At 42.9% G+C, this 18,187-nt stretch overlaps 1 protein-coding gene across 1 annotated transcript in view; it reads left to right on the top strand.

The window, feature by feature from the left end:
• LOC105063006 (maltase-glucoamylase) overlaps nucleotides 1–18,187 on the top strand; it is a 161,940-nt gene that overhangs the window by 22,411 nt on the left and 121,342 nt on the right. The window contains exons 4-21 of the mRNA XM_074367873.1: nucleotides 1,985–2,105; nucleotides 2,338–2,447; nucleotides 2,997–3,148; nucleotides 3,786–3,957; nucleotides 5,758–5,857; nucleotides 6,858–6,970; nucleotides 7,265–7,390; nucleotides 8,335–8,466; nucleotides 8,618–8,734; nucleotides 9,418–9,531; nucleotides 10,821–10,905; nucleotides 11,021–11,138; nucleotides 12,268–12,439; nucleotides 13,724–13,840; nucleotides 14,620–14,774; nucleotides 16,027–16,111; nucleotides 16,854–16,910; nucleotides 17,440–17,564. Coding sequence (XP_074223974.1) covers nucleotides 1,985–2,105; nucleotides 2,338–2,447; nucleotides 2,997–3,148; nucleotides 3,786–3,957; nucleotides 5,758–5,857; nucleotides 6,858–6,970; nucleotides 7,265–7,390; nucleotides 8,335–8,466; nucleotides 8,618–8,734; nucleotides 9,418–9,531; nucleotides 10,821–10,905; nucleotides 11,021–11,138; nucleotides 12,268–12,439; nucleotides 13,724–13,840; nucleotides 14,620–14,774; nucleotides 16,027–16,111; nucleotides 16,854–16,910; nucleotides 17,440–17,564 — 2,171 coding nt within the window. The remainder of the gene's footprint in view (nucleotides 1–1,984; nucleotides 2,106–2,337; nucleotides 2,448–2,996; nucleotides 3,149–3,785; nucleotides 3,958–5,757; nucleotides 5,858–6,857; nucleotides 6,971–7,264; nucleotides 7,391–8,334; nucleotides 8,467–8,617; nucleotides 8,735–9,417; nucleotides 9,532–10,820; nucleotides 10,906–11,020; nucleotides 11,139–12,267; nucleotides 12,440–13,723; nucleotides 13,841–14,619; nucleotides 14,775–16,026; nucleotides 16,112–16,853; nucleotides 16,911–17,439; nucleotides 17,565–18,187) is intronic.

The following is an 18,187-nucleotide window of genomic DNA, read 5'->3' as shown; positions in this document are numbered from 1 at the left end:
CTCAATACTGTATTGGAAATTATACACTCTATATTATATTTGTCATTTCTTCATAAATTGTAATTTTCACGCCCAACTTATGGGGCATTTCGTGTGTAGGATCTGATTCTTTTTGTGTGCCTTCGATCCTATTCATGTCATTTTTCATCATTTCTCTCTACAACTCTTCTCTGGGGTCTCACATACTCTTTACTCTCTTGTCTTTATGCCCCGTGTTCTGCTCCCCCTCCCCGCCTTATAACTGCTGAGCTCCACTGCAGAGCCTGGGGTTTCCAAGTGGCCAAAAGACTCTTCCCTCTTCCTGTTGCTGTGGCCACTCTTTGATCTTTGCCCTTTCCAGTTCAATGAAGAAGTTATTAAGCTCTGCAGAGCATACAAAAACCATGCTGTTTAACACTCTTCACCACTTTTCTCTTTTCCTGTTATACTGAAGTTTCATCTGAGTGAGTTTTGAAAGGAAAAAACAAAAACTGCTGATGGAGTTGAGTTCACAGTGAAGCTTGATTCCATAGCGATATAAACCAGATGGGCACCATATTTCCATCCTTAATATTGGTTATTAGCATAAAAATTAGCATTTGATTAAATCTTATTGTTTCCTATATCTAAGCAATTTTTTTTGTCTTGTGTTTGCAAAGCATTGCCTTGTCTTCCTGAAAATCTGCTCAGCAGATACTCAACCCAGACTATAAATGGAAAGCAAGTGAACTAAGTTTTGGTCTTTGTCTTTTCAATAACTAACAAAGTGACCTTTGGCAGATCACTTCACCCCTGTAAACCCTTACCTCTGTGGCCCGAGCTTCTTCATTTGTAAAATAATGTAGCAGGAAGTGTTAGTTATCTAGCTGTGTAACAAATTATCCCAAAACTTAATGACTTAATACAACCAACATTATTTTCTCACGGTCTCTACAGTCAGAAATCTGGCCTTGCTGGATTCGGGTGCTCTTGGCTTACAGTCTTTCGGAAGGCTGCAATCAAGGTGTCTGCTGGGATTGTGGGATCATCCTTAGCAAGTTCATTTATTGTAATTATTAGCAGAATTCAGCTGCTCAAGGATTATCAGACTGAGGGCCTCAGATCCTTGCTGGCTATTGGCCAGAGACCAGCCTCACTTCCTCACCATGTGGATCATTCTGCAATCCAATATCTCACTTCTCCCAGAGCGAGGGCTCCAACAAAGCACGTGAAAGAGGGCAAGCAAGACAGGAGACGCTCTCTCTGTGATCTAATCTTGGGAGCCACAACCCATTAATTTTGCTCTCGTGTTCTATTAGTTACACTCAGGAGTGGTTTCTTTGTACTTATTTTGTATATAACCTGATTGCTTCTCCCAAATTAGTTGCTTTGAGAAAGAGATTGTGTTCATTTTAGTCTCCACTTGACTCAGTCATTAATTGTAGTATAAGGCAGGTACCTTTCTCAAGTAAGAATTAGAATCTATTTGTGTTTCAAGAAACTATTACTTTCTGCCTTGGGAGGAGTTGAGAAAATATATATATATACATATATATATATAAAATATATGAATTACAAGCACACATAGGGAATATACATGTTTAAAAGTCAAAACAGAGTTTGTTTGATTTCAAAGCTTACAAAAAAGTTGATTGCAAAGTCTTTTTTTTTTTTAAGCCAAAACCAATATTAATGAAGCTCTGTTTGTACTTTTGGGTTACTGGTGATATTACTATATTGTATCTTAGAATATCTAAATAAATTATCAGTTTTATTGTGACAACAGGTATAGAATACATTGGGGTCCCTATATTGTTATGTGATAAGGGTAACAAGGAAGGACTTAGGCCAGAAAAATTAGTTTTGAGTGCAAGCTCTGCATTGACTGGGGTTCAGCACAATTTCTCTAAATCTCAGTTCCCTTATTTGTAAAATGAGGTTAATGATACCGCAAGCTCAAATTGTATTTTTCAATGATAGTATTTGACAGATAAAAGGAGTTACTCTGACTAATCTCTGATTTTAGGCCACATGTGACCAGCGTGGCTGCTGCTGGAAACCTCAGGGAACCATAAGTGTGCCCTGGTGCTACTACTCTCAGAGTCACGGCTATCGAGTGGAGGGCGACCTTGTGAAGACAAGTGCAGGTGAGCAGACGTGGCCCTGAGGGAGGAGGTTGGCTCTGTAGACTGCAGACGAGAGCTGGAGCAGCAGGCAGGACATTGCTCCTCAGCAAGTTCTCGAATCTACTTTGGCATCAAGGAGAAAAATCACTCTCTTCTTGGGACCAGCCCCTTGGACATAAAGCTTAATTTTATGTGGCTATTGTTTGCAAACTTACACAGCCAATTATGAAAACCCTTTGCCTCTGCAAACTAGGATTCACAGCCCAGTTGGACAGGTTGCCTTCTCCGTCTCTGTTTGGGAGTGATGTCAGCAACGTGCTTCTCACAGCGGAATACCAGACGTCTAACCGCTTCCACTTTAAGGTTGTAGTTGGTTTATTTTTTAAAGTCTTTTTTGGGAGGTTCCTGTTCCCTACCTGATGACTGCAGTTCCTGGAGAGTAGAAGAATTTGCTAACGGAGGTGTTTTTCTCTCCTGCCACTGTTCTTACTTACCACCCGAATGTTGAAGGCATCTATAGCCTTCTTTCAGTGTGATCACTCCTTAAATATACATTATAGAGTCCTCTGGTGAGCTGTGGCTTTCATTTATTTTTCCTTGGTACTGTGTGAAATGCAGTAGGGAGGGGGAAAAAAAAGAATTATCACAGCTTTGAAAATTCTAGAGATAATCCACCTCTGCAGACTTCCAGTGTATATTTCTACCCAAAGATTAACTTACACCCAAGTGGGAAACGTCTGCATGTGGTGACATCAGGTGTACATCTACCTCAGACATAATGTCATCTGGTGCCCAAGTTGCGGGACCATGAGCACAGATGTTGGGAAGCACTGGTGTTGGTAGGGATGTTCCTATTTTAGAAAAAATAGAGAAGTTTTCATTTTCACTTTCTCTCCTAATCTCTCTGGACAGTTAACTGACCAAAACAAGGACCGATACGAAGTGCCCCATGAACATGTGCAGCCCTTCCAAGGAAGTGCTGCTTCTCCCTTGACCTATGACGTGGAGGTCTCCAAGCAGCCATTTAGCATCAAAGTGCTCAGAAGGAGCAACAGTCGGGTCCTGTACGTTTTGAAAACGTGCCTGGGGATCAGAGCATGAAGGCGATGGGAGAGGGAGGTCTGCAAGCCTGAAGAAGGGGTCATTTCAAAAATATTCGTGAAGATTATGTGCCCACTGTTGGGGACAAGAAAATCCACCTCCAGATACATCCTCTTTTTTTGCTGTCCTTCCTTCTTTCTTCTTTCCTCCTCACCTCCTCCTCCTCCTCCTTCTCTGCCTCCTCCTTCCTCTTTTTCATTACTAAGCACTTTTTATAGGCCAGGCCCTGGGCTGTGTCCTTTTTCTCTTTCTTCCTTCTGTTTGATCATTTTCCCTCCTTATTTTCCCTTTCTTTCCTCCACCCATCTAACACGTATCCACCAGAAATTATGGAACATCTACGATAAAGTAAGAATGGTATCCTGGTCATGTGATGTAGTATCAAGGGTGCAAAGCTAGGAAATGTGCCAAATGGTATCTGCCCTCAAGAAGTCCTGATGTCTTGATGTCCATGGAAGAATGTCATAGGAGGGCAAATGGCGCCAATTAAACAGAGGGTACTGAGTCACTGAGATATAAGAAATACTCCTAAGCAGTAGTAGTCGTAGTTCCTCTCCCCTGCACTTGCCCACCTGTTCCTGTGTTTCCACCCGTGTCTAGGTTTGACTCAAGCATCGGGCCCCTCCTGTTTGCGGATCAGTTCCTGCAGCTGTCCACCCGACTGCCCAGTGCTAACGTGTACGGCCTGGGAGAGCACGTGCACCAGCAGTACCGCCATGATATGAACTGGAGGACCTGGCCCATATTTGCCAGGGACACAGCCCCCACTGGGGTAAGCTTTCAGGAAGGCCCCTCCCCGCTGGCTGTCAGAGCCTCATTCTTGAAGGTCACTCCTAGCAGGACAGTATATCGAGGAAGAGTAGGACGCTAGGGTGAGGCTGTCTGGGTCTGAATTCAGGCGCTGCTACTCACCAGCCATGTGGTTCCGGGCAGGTTACCTCTCTGTGTCTTTAGTTCCTCGTCTGTAAAATGGGGGAATATCCTTACCTCATAGGGTTGTGATGGCAGTGACATGAGCTGATACACGTAGAGTCTCTCGAAGAGTGTCTGCCACATAGAAAGTGCTCAATAAATGCCAACTACTTTTCATGATTTTTTTTTCTTTTGAGTAACTAACAAGTTGTGGAGAAAACATTGCTAATATTGACTGCACAATAGTTGATTATGATCTCTGTGTTTTAGGTTGACCTTTATAAATCACCAATTTACCAGGTTTGTCAGCAAAACAGGAGAACATGTCAACTAAAATTCTGATTTAATCATTCTTTGTGTGAAGAACGTTAGGGGCAGTGAAAGAATAGAAGGGATAGTGCTCTGTTATTGTTGTTATTGTTTTATTTTATTTTACTTTTTCTTTTTGTTTTTTGTTTTGATTTGTTAAAACTGTTAAAACTGCTAAAACCCAAAGCAGAGGTATTTTCAAGACTCAGCAATACTACATGCGAGTCTCATTCGGCAACTTTCCTGATAAGCAGAACTAGTGACCAGATGAAAGGAGATTATAGGAATAATTTATCAAGTGAGTTTTTAATATACGTTATTTCTATTTACCAAAAGAACTCTGAAAAAAGAAGTCTAATACATGCCATTTAATACTGAGGAAACTGAGGTTTAGGAAAGCCAAATAAATAGTCCAATGTAAAAATAAAATAAGTTTGTAAGGAACAGAAACAGGATCTAATCCCTGGCTCACACTCCTTCTTAGATACCATATGCTGGCTCAGAAAAACAGGAAAGGAGTGGAGTGAGAGCAGCTCACATGGAATAGCTGGTGATGACTGTGTAATGAGGAGCCATAGATCCTCACGCCCAGAGTGGGCGGCATGGGCACCGCTGTGTGAGAACTGTGGGCTCTCAGCATCCTTTTCTAACTACTAAACTAGAATCCACATCTCTATGAGGTTCCTATGTAATTTGTATATGCACCAAATTTTGAGAAATGCTGTCCCTGAGCAGTGGTTCTCAAACATGACTACACGTCGGAATCACCTGGGGAAATTTAACAAACTGTCAGTGCCCACTTCTCTCCCCAGGGATTGTGTTTTAATCGGGGTGGGATGCAGCACAGGTTGAGAACTACTGTTCTGAAGTCCAGAAGACCAGCTGAAGTTCTAATACATGCTGCTGTAAAGACTAGATGACCAGGTATCTCAAGTGCAGCGCCATCGAGGTGCAAATTAGGAAGGTGCCTCATTTATACTAAGGTTTGGTGGAGCTTTGCAGATGGTTAGGTCAGGCTTCTTTGAGACAAGTTCAAGACAAGGCTCTGAGAGAAGAGCTTTTTTGGACTACAGTTTCAAACCTCCTGTTCACCCGCGTCCTAACATATCCCAAGCTCTCACATTTCTGTTAGACCCATGATCATATCTGGCTCATTCTGTCAGAAAATACTAATTCATTTGATTAACATCAATGAAATATAGCCCTTATGTTAACAGTTTGTGTCTTCTTTGACCATGAGTTCCTTGTCAATTACTCACATGATTAACACCGATTTCCTAAGCTATTTCTGGCCATGTGGGGTTTGGACTATTAGATTGTAGATTTTTGGTTCTTAATTGTCTTTCTGCAGGATGGAACTAACTTGTATGGTGCACAGACATTCTTCCTGTGCCTTGAAGATGCTAGTGGATTGTCCTTTGGAGTGTTTCTGATGAACAGCAATGCCATGGGTAAAAAACTAAAGGAATATTCATGAAAAATGTGTACGAGAACAATTTTCAGTCCCTTTCTTACAGCGTAATGATAAAAGGAACAGAGCCCTTTAGGAATGAACCATAGCTTAGGGCCTTGTATGTTCTCTGTTGCTTGGGTTACATTCCTGCAGTAATGATGGGATGTTGGGTGGGCACAGCGTGTTCTGTAGTAGTGAATGTCACCAAAGAAAAATTTTTCTCTACCCTCTTAGGTTTGGTATTTGGGAGCCTGTGAACAAAAGGCAGATTAGCAAGAGAAAAGACGGAGTTTATTTACATGTGCAACAGGCACACACACAGGAGTGCTCAGTGAAGAGTAACTCAAAGGGTGGTTAGAATTTGGGGCTTATTTTGCATCCTAATGGGGAGGCAGAGAAAGGCACTTAGGATGAAACAAATGACTTCTTAGAAGAGGTGGGAGGAATAAGGGCATTTCATGAGAAAACAGATGACTTTTTGGAAAGATCCGTGAGCCCTTAGGAGGATAATTGGGAGACCAGATATTCTTGTGACTGTGTCTGGTTGGGCGTGGTGTCAATTTATTGTCTCCAAGAAGATTAGTTTTGCTTCAGGGGTGGGAGTTTATGGCAGTTGAGTTCTGATGGGAGACTCTGCTTTTAGGCTCATAAGGGATTTCAGATTTCAAATGTCTTCAGCTTACAATAATTTTTATGCCATGATGGCTTATTCTGGACCCTTTCATGAAACTGATTGCTTTTTCACGAAATCCTGACACAGCAGTTAAGACACTCCAGTCACAAGTTACTGAAATTTGTCAGAGAACAAATGCTTGACTCTCTTGTGCTGGGAGGGTGGACTTTGGCCATCAGAGTCTGTCCCTTGGTATACAAAATCTGAGGCATTAGAATCATTTCATTAAAGTTCAGATGATTGGGGGTCCTCCGGTCTAAAACTTGGTCATTATTACTCTAGAATAAATTCTAATGTTTATTTTCTTCATTTTTAATCTTTCAAGAGGTCGCCCTCCAGCCTACCCCAGCTCTCACTTACCGTACCATTGGGGGCATTCTCGACTTCTATGTGTTCTTGGGAAGCACTCCAGAGCAAGTTGTCCAGGAGTACCTAGAGGTAAACTTACAGTATCAAGGAAGCCCTAAACAGCACAAAGAAAAGTAAATTTAACATACAAGTGTGACTCGTAAAAATATGCTATTCTAAGCAGCTGTTATAAGCGTGCTATTAACAAATTGACCCTACCCTCAATGATTCACAGAAAGATGCTAAGAAAAGAGACTAGCATTCTATTGTTAATGAAATAGTGTGGGAAAGTGGGATATGCTTTGTGCCCCTAAACTAAAGCTTAGAAAAAGCTTTATTTTTAATAGATCACTTGCTAACTTTCACTCTGCGTAATTCTTTCAGCTCATTGGACGGCCAGCCCTCCCCTCATACTGGGCACTTGGGTTTCATCTCAGTCGTTATGATTATGGGACCCTAGATAACATGAAAGAAGTCGTGAACAGAAACCGTGCAGCGCAGCTCCCTTACGTAAGTAAGGCTTCAAAAAATCCTCCAAAAAAATAAAAGAATTTCTTGGTTTTACTGAGAATACTGCCTATTCCCAGTATAAGCAGCTGTGCTTAAGCAGGCAATAAGAGCGACTACTCACACTGTCTCATCTTGAGTTTTTAAAAATATATATCAAAATACTTGTATATATTCAGAATGCTAGACTTTTTTGTTGGGCCAACCATTCCTTCAAGAAACTGGTCCTTTTTAGTCGGAAACTGTACTCAGAGACCACAGTTATGGGGTTCCGAGGCAATCTGGTTTTGTCTCTATTTTTCTTATTACATGTTTTATTAGTAAAAATTTCTTATGCTTACTGTGTTGATTATATTTTATATAATGCATTTTTATTTGAGTTCTCAAAACATTTCTTTCCCTAGTTTAGGTGAACAAAAGGATACAGTACAAACATGTAATAAAATATTTTTGTATTTTAAGTGGCTAAATTTAAAAGTGTCTATTATACAATGGGCAGTGAGGTTTTACAAGAGCTGCAGACAGAAAAGCCCAATGGTGTCTGGAATAGTCCTTTCTCTCCCCTACCCCGTGCCCTTGCAGGCAGACACTTAGGTCCTAGAGCAAGAGTCAGTTTGATTTTGGACTCCCTTATTTTCATACAAGTAAAATTAGGAAAGAATAAATGCCAAAGAAGGCGTGAAGGAGAAAAGCAGCAAAACAAAATGTGGGGAAGTAAACTGAGGGAGAAGACGTGGAGAGAATCCTTTCTCCCCTTTGCCTTGTGGATGGGGTAGGATTTGGGTCATGGATATGTTTTGATGACCTTAGCGATTTTTCCTAATTGCTGTGGTTTGTTTGGTAGATTGGATTGTAATGCCGGAAGGCCAGGCAGCAAGGTAGGGTGATGCGGTCCATCTGGTTCCAGGGGTGGGGTCATAACCTGTAGACGCTGTGTGTTCTTCCAGGATGTTCAGCATGCTGATATTGACTACATGGATGCGAGGAAGGACTTCACTTATGACCCAGTAAATTTTAAGGGCTTCCCTGAGTTTGCGAAGGAGTTACACAGTAATGGACAGAAACTGGTCATCATTGTGGTATGTGCCACCCCTCTTCCCCCCAGATCAGGTACTTGTTCTTCCTTGTCATTACACCCGCCTCCCTCTCCCTCATCCCTTAATTCCTAATCTCCTTCCAGTGCCTCTTGCTGAAAGCTAGGTCCTTCACTGTATTTTTTCCCCTTCTTAGGATCCAGCCATCTCCAACAACTCTTCCCTAAGCAGTCCCTATGGCCCATATGACAGGGGTTCCGATGTGAAGATCTGGGTGAATGCATCAGATGGAGTCACTCCACTCATTGGGGAGGTAACTCCATGGGGAAGCTGGGGGCTGGTGGATGGGCTGTGGCAGTGTGTGTGTGTGTGTGTGTGTGTGTGTGTGTGTGTAATTACATTTTCAGGTGCCTTATATGTGCTGGGTATCAGCTTGCCCTTGTTCTTTCACCCCCAGATGCCTACCAGCCATCCTAGCCTTTACTTTGCCTTCACAGCAGAGGGCCTTTAAACAATAGCCTGCATGCCGACCGCCCACCTCCTCTCCCCCCCATTCGCTCTCCCACGGCCTGCAGTCTCCGTCTTCCCCCATCACTCCACGATGCTGCTCTGACACCCGGCACCAGTTACCTCCTAACTGGCAAGTCCAGTGGGACGGTTTCTTTCCTCTTCTTACTCAGTTTCTCCGCAGTATTTGACAAGTCTGACTACTTCTTTCTCAAACTTATTTCTCTCTGTTTTCCATGGAGATGTTACCTGCTGGTTCACTGCTAATACCTCTGCTGACCTGAGTGCGCAGTGTCCTCAAGTGACCGTTTGACTCCTCCTGACGTTCGTTCTGAGTGTTTGCACCACTTCACGTTCCTAAGCAAAGAGGATCTGCGCCTGGGCACCGCTGCTGCCGTGGTCGTGTTGGGAATTTCTTCGCAAAGTGCTCTGTTTCTCTCAGTATTTATTTAACTTCCTCCGATTGATGGTTTTCCTTTCCTCCTGCAGGTCTGGCCTGGAAAAACTGTGTTTCCTGATTTCACTAATCCCCAGTGTACTGCTTGGTGGACAAATGAATTTGAGCTTTTCCACAATCAAGTGGAGTTTAATGGAATCTGGATTGTGAGTTCTTAACATTCTGATTACTGGGTGACTGGGTAGATCTCTATCATTGAGTCATGGAGCATGTGGGGGAAGGGGGGTTGAGGAAAGCAAATACAGCAATAATTCTAAGTATTCCCTCTCTTACTATTCAAATAATCCTACCAAAACATGTAGCTTAGAATTAAAATCAGATTGTATCTGCAGATCTCGATACTAACTACCATTATGTAAAATAAACAACAAGTTTATACTGTATAGCACAGGGAACTATATTCAATATCTTATAGTAACCTATAATGAAAAAGAATATGAAAACAAATATATGTATGTATGTGTATGACTGAAACATTATGCTGTAAACCAGAAAGGGATGCAACATTGTAAACTGACTATACTTCAATTAAACACACACACACACACACACACACACACACGCCAGTTGTTAGAAGTGGAAGTGAACTTGTAAATCTGGTTTTTTCCTGAGTCTAGCTCTCCTTTTACAAATGAATGAGCTGAAGTGAAAATAGATCATGTACTCCTTATGTTGTCACAAAGTACATGAATTGTTCAGTTGCCAGTTCAGAGCTCTTCCACCTGCACGTGTTGGACAAACTGATCAGAGCCCAAGTACTCAGGTGCATGACAGAGTTGTGGCCACAGTGAGGACAAATGTCTCACATGGTGTCAAATGAAAACAAACGCAAAGCATCAGGTGTTCAGCACAATTTAGGGAGCTCTAGGGTTGAACTTCTTTTCTATTTATAGAAGGAAGGTAGAACATTCAAACAGTATGAAGAGCTAAAAAGATGAGGAGCCCTGAAATGATATCAGCCAGACATCTGCCGTCAGCGTTTTGGTTTGCATCTTCCCAGAGCCCTTGCAGGCCCGTTGGGGCACGCTTGCCCTCACCCTCTCTGCGTATGCTTGCGCACGTGTGTGCATTTGCGCGTGGGTGCACTCATAGCTATGTTTGGATATTTAGAGAATGTATAAGTTGATATATAGGGGATCATATAAATTGGAAATTTTTCTCACCTGATGTCTTTGGAAATTTTTCATTTTCAATAATGATAGACATATATCATTTTGAAGGGATTTTAAGACCCTTCTCCAAAAAACCTTCGATGGGTAGATAAGACAGGGCAGGAACACCTGTTTCTCACCATTACATAAGAACCTCCTGAAAAAAAGAAATACCTGTAGTTATTTTTCTGAGTCCTCAAAAAAAAAAAAAAAAAAGACACCATCAGTACAACATACGAAGACACGTTACTTTTCCTTAATAGTTTCTGCCCTTCGTCTTGCAGGATATGAATGAAGTTGCCAACTTCGTTGATGGTTCGGTTTCAGGATGCTCCACAAGCAATCTAAATTATCCCCCTTTCACTCCCAGTAAGTGCTGGTGGCTAATCTGATTGAAATGGGAATGCATAGCTGGTATTTTGAACTCCTAAGGATGGATATGAACATCCTAGGCTCTCGTTGACTGATCCCTCCTTTGTCCCAGGAGTCCTGGATGGGTACCTGTTCCGCAAGAGCCTCTGCATGGATGCAGTGCAGCACTGGGGCAAGCATTACGATGTCCACAGTCTGTATGGCTACTCCATGGCCATTGCCACCGCAGAGTAAGGCCATTGTTGCTACAGACCTAATACGTGATCAGACTGTTAGTCTTGCTAGATGCCAGATGCCAATGTATTATTTTTAAGAACTTGGCAAGATAAGTATGGTTGTTATTACGGAGTGAAGGAAGAAAATCCTGGGCACATAGGGAAGAAAGGCTCCAATCAATACTTGTGGAATGTATATAATGAAAGAATGAATGAATAAATGAAAGAATGGAAGGTTAGAAGAAAAAAAGAGAAGTAACTTGACCAAGGTCAAACAGCTAATAAATTGTAAAAGCAAAGTTTGGACTCATTTCTGCATGAGTCCGAGGCCCGTGTATTTTCCTCCGCCATATTGTGTAGACCAGAGTATGGAGGGTTGAGTAACTTGTAGACCTCATGTGCTTTGGGGTTTTAGGTACTGGCTCAATACCCTTCTCCTGTGCTGTGTCTACCTTTATGTGAGTGAAAATTCTATAGCGAGGAAAAAGTATTGAGAATTTACTCTACTTGCTGCAACTGTGGCAGCAAGAAGCCAGACCAAAACCACACTCGATCATTAGCAAAGTCATGGGTGTAATTTTAGCCTTCTTGAAAGTTGTTGAAAAAAATCATAGAACAAAAGTTTTTAGGTCTATATATAGACATAATTTTAAAAAAAAGATGATTATATTTACTTTAAAATATGCACATACATATATAATTTTAAAATGTCTTTTCTTATTACAATATATGACCAGTGTTTCTACTTTAAAACAGTACAAGTTCCAAAAGGCTGTTCACAAATTCATTTTTGTGAAACCACATGATGTGTAAGACTAATGTATATACATCTATGTAAAGCTAAATTTCACCTTCATTCCGTAAAGATTGTATACTTCTAGTTGCTAGCTTCAAGACTGCTTTTGAAACTTTTGGAAATCATAGAGTTAATGATGTACATAAAATGACTAAAGCAAAACAAGGCAAAACAAAATATAAACACACTCAGTAGTGCAGTCTGCCCCCAATAGCAGCTGAAAGGGAGAACACTAGAAGAGAAAAGCGGGGTGTTAACTTTTGAGCTCCTCAACGTTGTCACTGCATCCCCTGGGCTGAGACACGCTAAGGTTGCACATTGACTCCCTAAGTCTCCTTCCTTTTCTAGAGCTGTCAAGACTGTGTTCCCTAACAAGAGAAGCTTCATTTTAACCCGTTCTACCTTTGCGGGGTCTGGCAAGTTTGCAGCCCACTGGTTAGGAGACAACGCGGCCACCTGGAGCGACCTCCAGTGGTCCATCCCTGCCATGCTCGAGTTCAACCTTTTTGGTATCCCAATGGTGAGTCCACATCCTGAGCTCTCTTATGAACCTCAGTCCCCAGAAAGCCTCATTCTAGAAAGTTTCCAAACGATGAGGCTCCCCTCTCCAGCCCTCCATGGCCCAGGGATTTAGCGTCTAGAGATAATGTGCTTCGTACACATCAGTCCAGCCCTGGTACCTCGACGGTCTTTCCTGTACCACCTCATGAGGATAGAAAGTACAACCTTGAAGTGGTATCGCTGGAATATTTCCTGCTCAAATATAACATGCAGACAGAAAAAGTGCACGTATCCTTGAGTATACAGTTGATGAATACTGAGCACATCTGTGTATCCAGAACCCAGATGAGGAAACATAATATTGCCAGCACCATAGGGATGGCTTTGGCATCTTCTAGTTCAGTTCAGTGTATCTATTTATTGAGCTCCTACTGTGTGCAGGCTGTTGAGTTGGGTATGCATGGTGAGGGTGGAGAGAATCATAAATATAGTAACAGAAACACCTCCTCCCCCCCCTCAAAGTTTCTGTATGTACATAATTATGGCAAGCTAGGATAAAAGTGCCAGCAGGAACATAGAAAGTAAATGTTTAAAGAGGTCCTGAGTGAGGGACTCAGCAACTCTGACAAGCTTACAGGGAGCAAAGGGAGTCACAGACAGAGAAGAGTAACTTCATGGAAAAGATGGCACTTCAGTTTAACCTTGAAAGTGGGTGTATTTTGTCAGACTGATGGGGGGAGGTCACTTTACGATTGAGAAATAAACCTGAGCAAGACCAGCAAGGGAGAAAATTCAGTGTGTCTGTAAGGATCAGCATGTAGGATTGGAATGAGAAATGATGCTGGGAAGGTGGGTTGGAGCCAGGTTTTGAGGCACTGATAAGGAGGAGCAGCAGAAGACCCTGATTTTTGAGAGATGAATGACCCAGCCAGATTTAGGCTTTGGAAAATTAATTCTGCTAGTGCTGTGATCAAAATGATAATATCAGCGGTATTTCTAGTTACTATCATCAAACAGCTATTGTATGTCAAGTGTCTTACTTACATTATCTCATTTCCTAAAACCCCAGGTAGCTAATTAGTGCCCACTTTAACAAAATGAGGAAACTGAGGCACAGAAAGGCATTTACTCGAAGTCACCTGGAAGTAGAGTGGACACAGAGTACAGATCGATTTGATCATGCATGTTAGCCTTCTCAGGAAGAGCTTAGTGGAGTTCAGTTGGCAGGTCTCTGGTAGAAAGCAAAGCGGGGCGTGGCGGGGTGATGGAATGAGGCACACACGCTGTCTGCGTGTCCTTCCAGGTGGGTTCTGACATATGTGGCTTTACACTGGATGCTCCTGAAGAGCTCTGCAGGAGGTGGATGCAGCTGGGAGCATTTTATCCATTTTCCAGGAATCACAATTGCCAAGGCTACAAGGTGAGTCTCCAGGAGATATGATCAAGATAAATTTGGTAAACATTGGGAATGGATTGATCTGCATCCTCGCCGAGAAATCTGTTGAGCCAGCTTCCTACCCGATGCTTCACTTGGGCTCATTGGCATCACTGATTGTAATTAACTGGGTCCTGTGATGTCCCATGAAATGTGCACCTCTTGGGGAGGAATGGACATGTTAGCTATCTTGATTGTGGTGGTGGTTTCATTGGTATATACATCTATCAAAATTCATCAAATTGTACGTCTGATATACGTGTAGTTTACTGTACAGGGATTACACCACAATAAAGGTACTAGAAAAGATTTAAAATAATTTAAAAAGAAAAGAAAAGAAAAAAAAGAAAATGCCCTGATGCTGCAGCCTCTGCTATTCCTGCGGCAGTCAAGGACGCGGCGAGTCTGTGAAGGGTGTTTGTTTGTTTGTTCATTTGTTTGTTTTATCAAATCTCCATACACTTTACCTACATTGCTCATTTTGTGATAAGAATCGAATGAGGAAATACTTTAAAATTATTTAAATGGTGGTCTCCCGAGAGAGAAACCCTAGAGGAAATGAAAGAGGATGAGTCTCGAGGGGAAGAATGGCCACTTGCTTGGCGAAATATCTGCCTTGCCCACCTGTGCTGCGCAGAGGCAGAGTTTGCAACCCGGGGCCCAGGTCTTATGGGAAGGAGCCTGGCTGTGGTGAAGGAGATCTGAATTCCCCAGATGCTTCTGCTGTTACCAGATCACAATTACAACCGCTTGTCTCCTCCCAGGCCCAGGACCCTGCCTCCTTTGGAGCTGATTCTCTGCTGCTGAATTCCTCCAGGCACTACCTTACTGTCCGCTACACTCTGCTGCCCCACCTCTACACCCTCTTCTACCAGGCCCACAGCCGGGGGGACACGGTGGCCAGGCCCCTTCTGCACGAGTAAGTTCACCTAACCCAAAGGAGTTTTGTTAATGCAACTGGGTGACGTTGACTGTATCATCAAACATAAGAGTGAAAATTAAAACAATTCAAACTGTTACTCAGATACATTTTTTTGAATTTGAATACCCAGTTGCTGACTTGTAAGGCTATTGCTGCCTAGTACTGTTTCGGGTGTATTTAAGTGTTACAGCCTGTTCCCTTTTGGGGGAGAGAACTAGACTAGGTCATGGGATCTGGGGTCTTTTCTTTGTTCCACCACCAACTAACTCTGTACCTTACACAGATCATTCAAATTCTTTCATCCTCAGTTTCTTTGGTCTTAATTTAAAGAATCTGATAACTTGAACCTGATGGTCTTTTCCGTGATGCACTATATTCAGGCTCTGGGAGTGAGCCTGCCATGTACATGCTGATAAGAATATCATAGAGCACTTCCAGAATTCAGAATTTTTGTTGTCAGCCAACGAGCATCTCTAATTTGACTCTAAGAAAGAGCACTTAGGAGGCTTCCTGTGTCAAAATCCAGATACAGTTCATTTCCTTAGGTGTCTGGCATTTCAGGCCCTCAGGCATGATATTATTCTAACATATAAAATAATATGTATTCTAATTATTATTATTACTATTTTGGGTAAGTTTTTTCTATCACCTGGAATTCCATATTAAAAAGGTAGATATGCTAAAAGAGAAAAGAGTAAACTTTTAAATTGTCTGCTGTTTTTTTTTGTTTGTTTGTTTGTCTTGTGATCGGATCCAGTTCCTTCCTGACAGTCTGCTGAAGTTTTAAAACATATCACTGGGGAGGGTATAGCTCAGTGGTAGAGCCAATGCTTAGCATGCATGAGGTCCTGGGTTCAATCCCCAATACCTCCTCTAAACATAAATAAATAAACCCATTTACCTCCCTCTCCCCAAAAAAACTAAAAAAAATTTTTTTAATTTAAAATGTATTATTTATTCTGCTTATTTTTTAAAGGGGGATGTGGCAATTGGAATTATAGTCTAGAACCTGCCTAGCATAGATGCTGAAATAGGGACTTCTGTCCCAGTTGGGGGAAGGCTAGGAGGGCACATGGGCTGGGGAGAGTGGATCTGCCTGCAGGAGTAGGGAGGTGGGGGGTGAAGAGGTATCACAGAATAACTGAAGGGGGGTCTCCAAGCAGGGAGCTTGCATGTTTTGGACAGGCTGGTGGGAGGGCTGCCAGGAAGCAGTGGTCCAAGTGGCAGCGAACATCTCTCTGGTCTCTAGGTTCTATGCGGACAGCAACACGTGGGACGTGCACCAGCAGTTTCTCTGGGGGCCCAGCCTGCTCATCACTCCAGTTCTCAATGAGGCGAGTGTCCCATGGAGACACACTGGTGGTCTTGGCTTTTGTCCCTGCTACCCTCCCATTTCTCTCCTTTATATTCCAAACCCATTTCCCACATCTGTGGTTGGGTCAGCCTAGAAGAGATTGTGCTGGGGTTTTGGGAGGTTGGGTGACTGATGTGACACTTTTTTTTTTCTTGAGAGTCTTTTTTTCTTGACCAAGTTTCCAGTCAGTGTAGAAGCATCTGTGGGTGACTCCGGGTTTAAGGATGCTCCTATGTGTCATCAGATTCTCATAGCAGATCATTACTTACTCCGTGATGCGGAGGCAGGCAGAGCAGTCACCCGGCACTCACCCTGAGCTCAGGCTGATCAGGCTGTGGTTACTGCCTCTGCCATTTCATCCCAGTGCGATCTGGGGCAAGTCATTGTGCCGGTTCCTCAGCTGTAAGCTGAGGTAATAAGAATACGTATCGCTGGGGACCGTTGGGAAGATTAAATGAGGTAAACAATATAAAGCTGGAACTCTAACCACATCATGTATTTCATCATCTTTATTATTATTCCTAATATGGTTCCATCTGGGATCTTTCTTTGAGTTGCCAAATTATTGCCTCTGTTGGAAGAAAATTATCATTTGATAACAGAGAAAAGAAAGACCATTTGTGCACTTTCAGTATGTGGTTAAGAAGTTCCCTAGGAAGTGCTAGGAAATCTATTTTCCCTCTTCAGAGGCTGGATCATGAAGAACAATGTTTTCATTTCAGGGTGCAGAGAAAGTGACAGCGTATGTGCCTGACGCCGTCTGGTATGACTACGAGACTGTAAGTAGCTTTGACTTTTCTTAAACTCTCGCAGCTGCATAGACAAGACACCTCCCTGTAGAGAGAAACATCTCTCCGTGCACTGAGGAGTGTTTCTGTAATGTCATAGCAGAGTCTTTAAAACGAGCTTAAGTCACTTGACACGAGTCATGATGAAATCTGAAAAAAGATACTTTCATATATTTTATTCATTAATAAGACAAAGACTGAAGTAGAGTGTCTCATGGGCAAATATTGGGACTGATGGACAGTTTGAGCTTGGACATGAGTCAAATGACGTGTTTAGAACTATCCATTCATATAATGTATGTCAACTAGCCTCAGCATGATGTCACTGCCCCCCCCCAAACTCCCAACTGATCATAAAACTTATTATTCTTAAATTCCTTTCCTTCCCTTGTTTGATTGCCTGACTAGACAGGCATTCAGCCAGGGGGGGAAAGGAGAGCTGCAGTTGGCTCAGCAGGTGGGTAGGAGGTGGAGGTGCTGTGGTGTCATGCCAGCATGTTTGATTTGTCTGCTGCATCAGGGGGCCCGCGTGAGATGGAGGAAGCAGAGAGTGGAGATGGAACTTCCTGGAGACAAAATCGGGCTTCACCTTCGAGGTGGCTATATCTTCCCCACACAACAGCCGGCCACAACCACGGAGGCCAGGTACAGCATGGCTGGGAGTTTCCTTTACGGAGGAAGCTGACACACCTGCTCGTTTCTGCTCCCATCTGTTGCCCTTGTAGGAGCTGCTGAAGCATTACATGGAATGTGGGGAGGAAGGGTACCGGGGTGTGTGTGTGGCCATTGAACTCTCTCTCCTGGATTTCCCTAGGCCTCTTGTGGGGAAGCCGTGATTTGGAGCTCCATCCAAATGGATTCTGAAAGACCTTAATCCTTGTCCTTCCTTAAACCCCTTGACTTTCTCCTCAAAACATACTGAGTGCCAGGGTGGTGAACTTTCCTGGTTTTCCCAGGACCACTTCACTTTTAGCTCTGAAAGGCTCATGTCTTGGGAAACCTCGATTCCAGGCAAATGGGGTCTGTTGCTCACCCCGCCTGCCTTGATCAGACCATCGTTCCACCACGCTGCACTCTTGACTCTTCGTTCCCATTTCTGGGGAGTGCGGTCCACTGCCCACTCCCCCGTAACCTCCATTTCCCCTTCCTTTCTTCCCACTAAGCCCTTTTTTTCTTGTGATGCAGAATGGGACTCAAAAATGCCCTCTTATGCACTTCAAATCTCCTTCATGTCACTGACCTCTCCTTTAAGATTTTATGATTCTCAT

The sequence above is a fragment of the Camelus bactrianus genome, chromosome 7 (assembly GCF_048773025.1).
Source record: "Camelus bactrianus isolate YW-2024 breed Bactrian camel chromosome 7, ASM4877302v1, whole genome shotgun sequence".
In the NCBI taxonomy this organism is placed as follows: domain Eukaryota; kingdom Metazoa; phylum Chordata; class Mammalia; order Artiodactyla; family Camelidae; genus Camelus; species Camelus bactrianus.
Note: the sequence above shows the minus strand (reverse complement) of the source record. Positions and strands in the feature narration are given on the sequence as shown.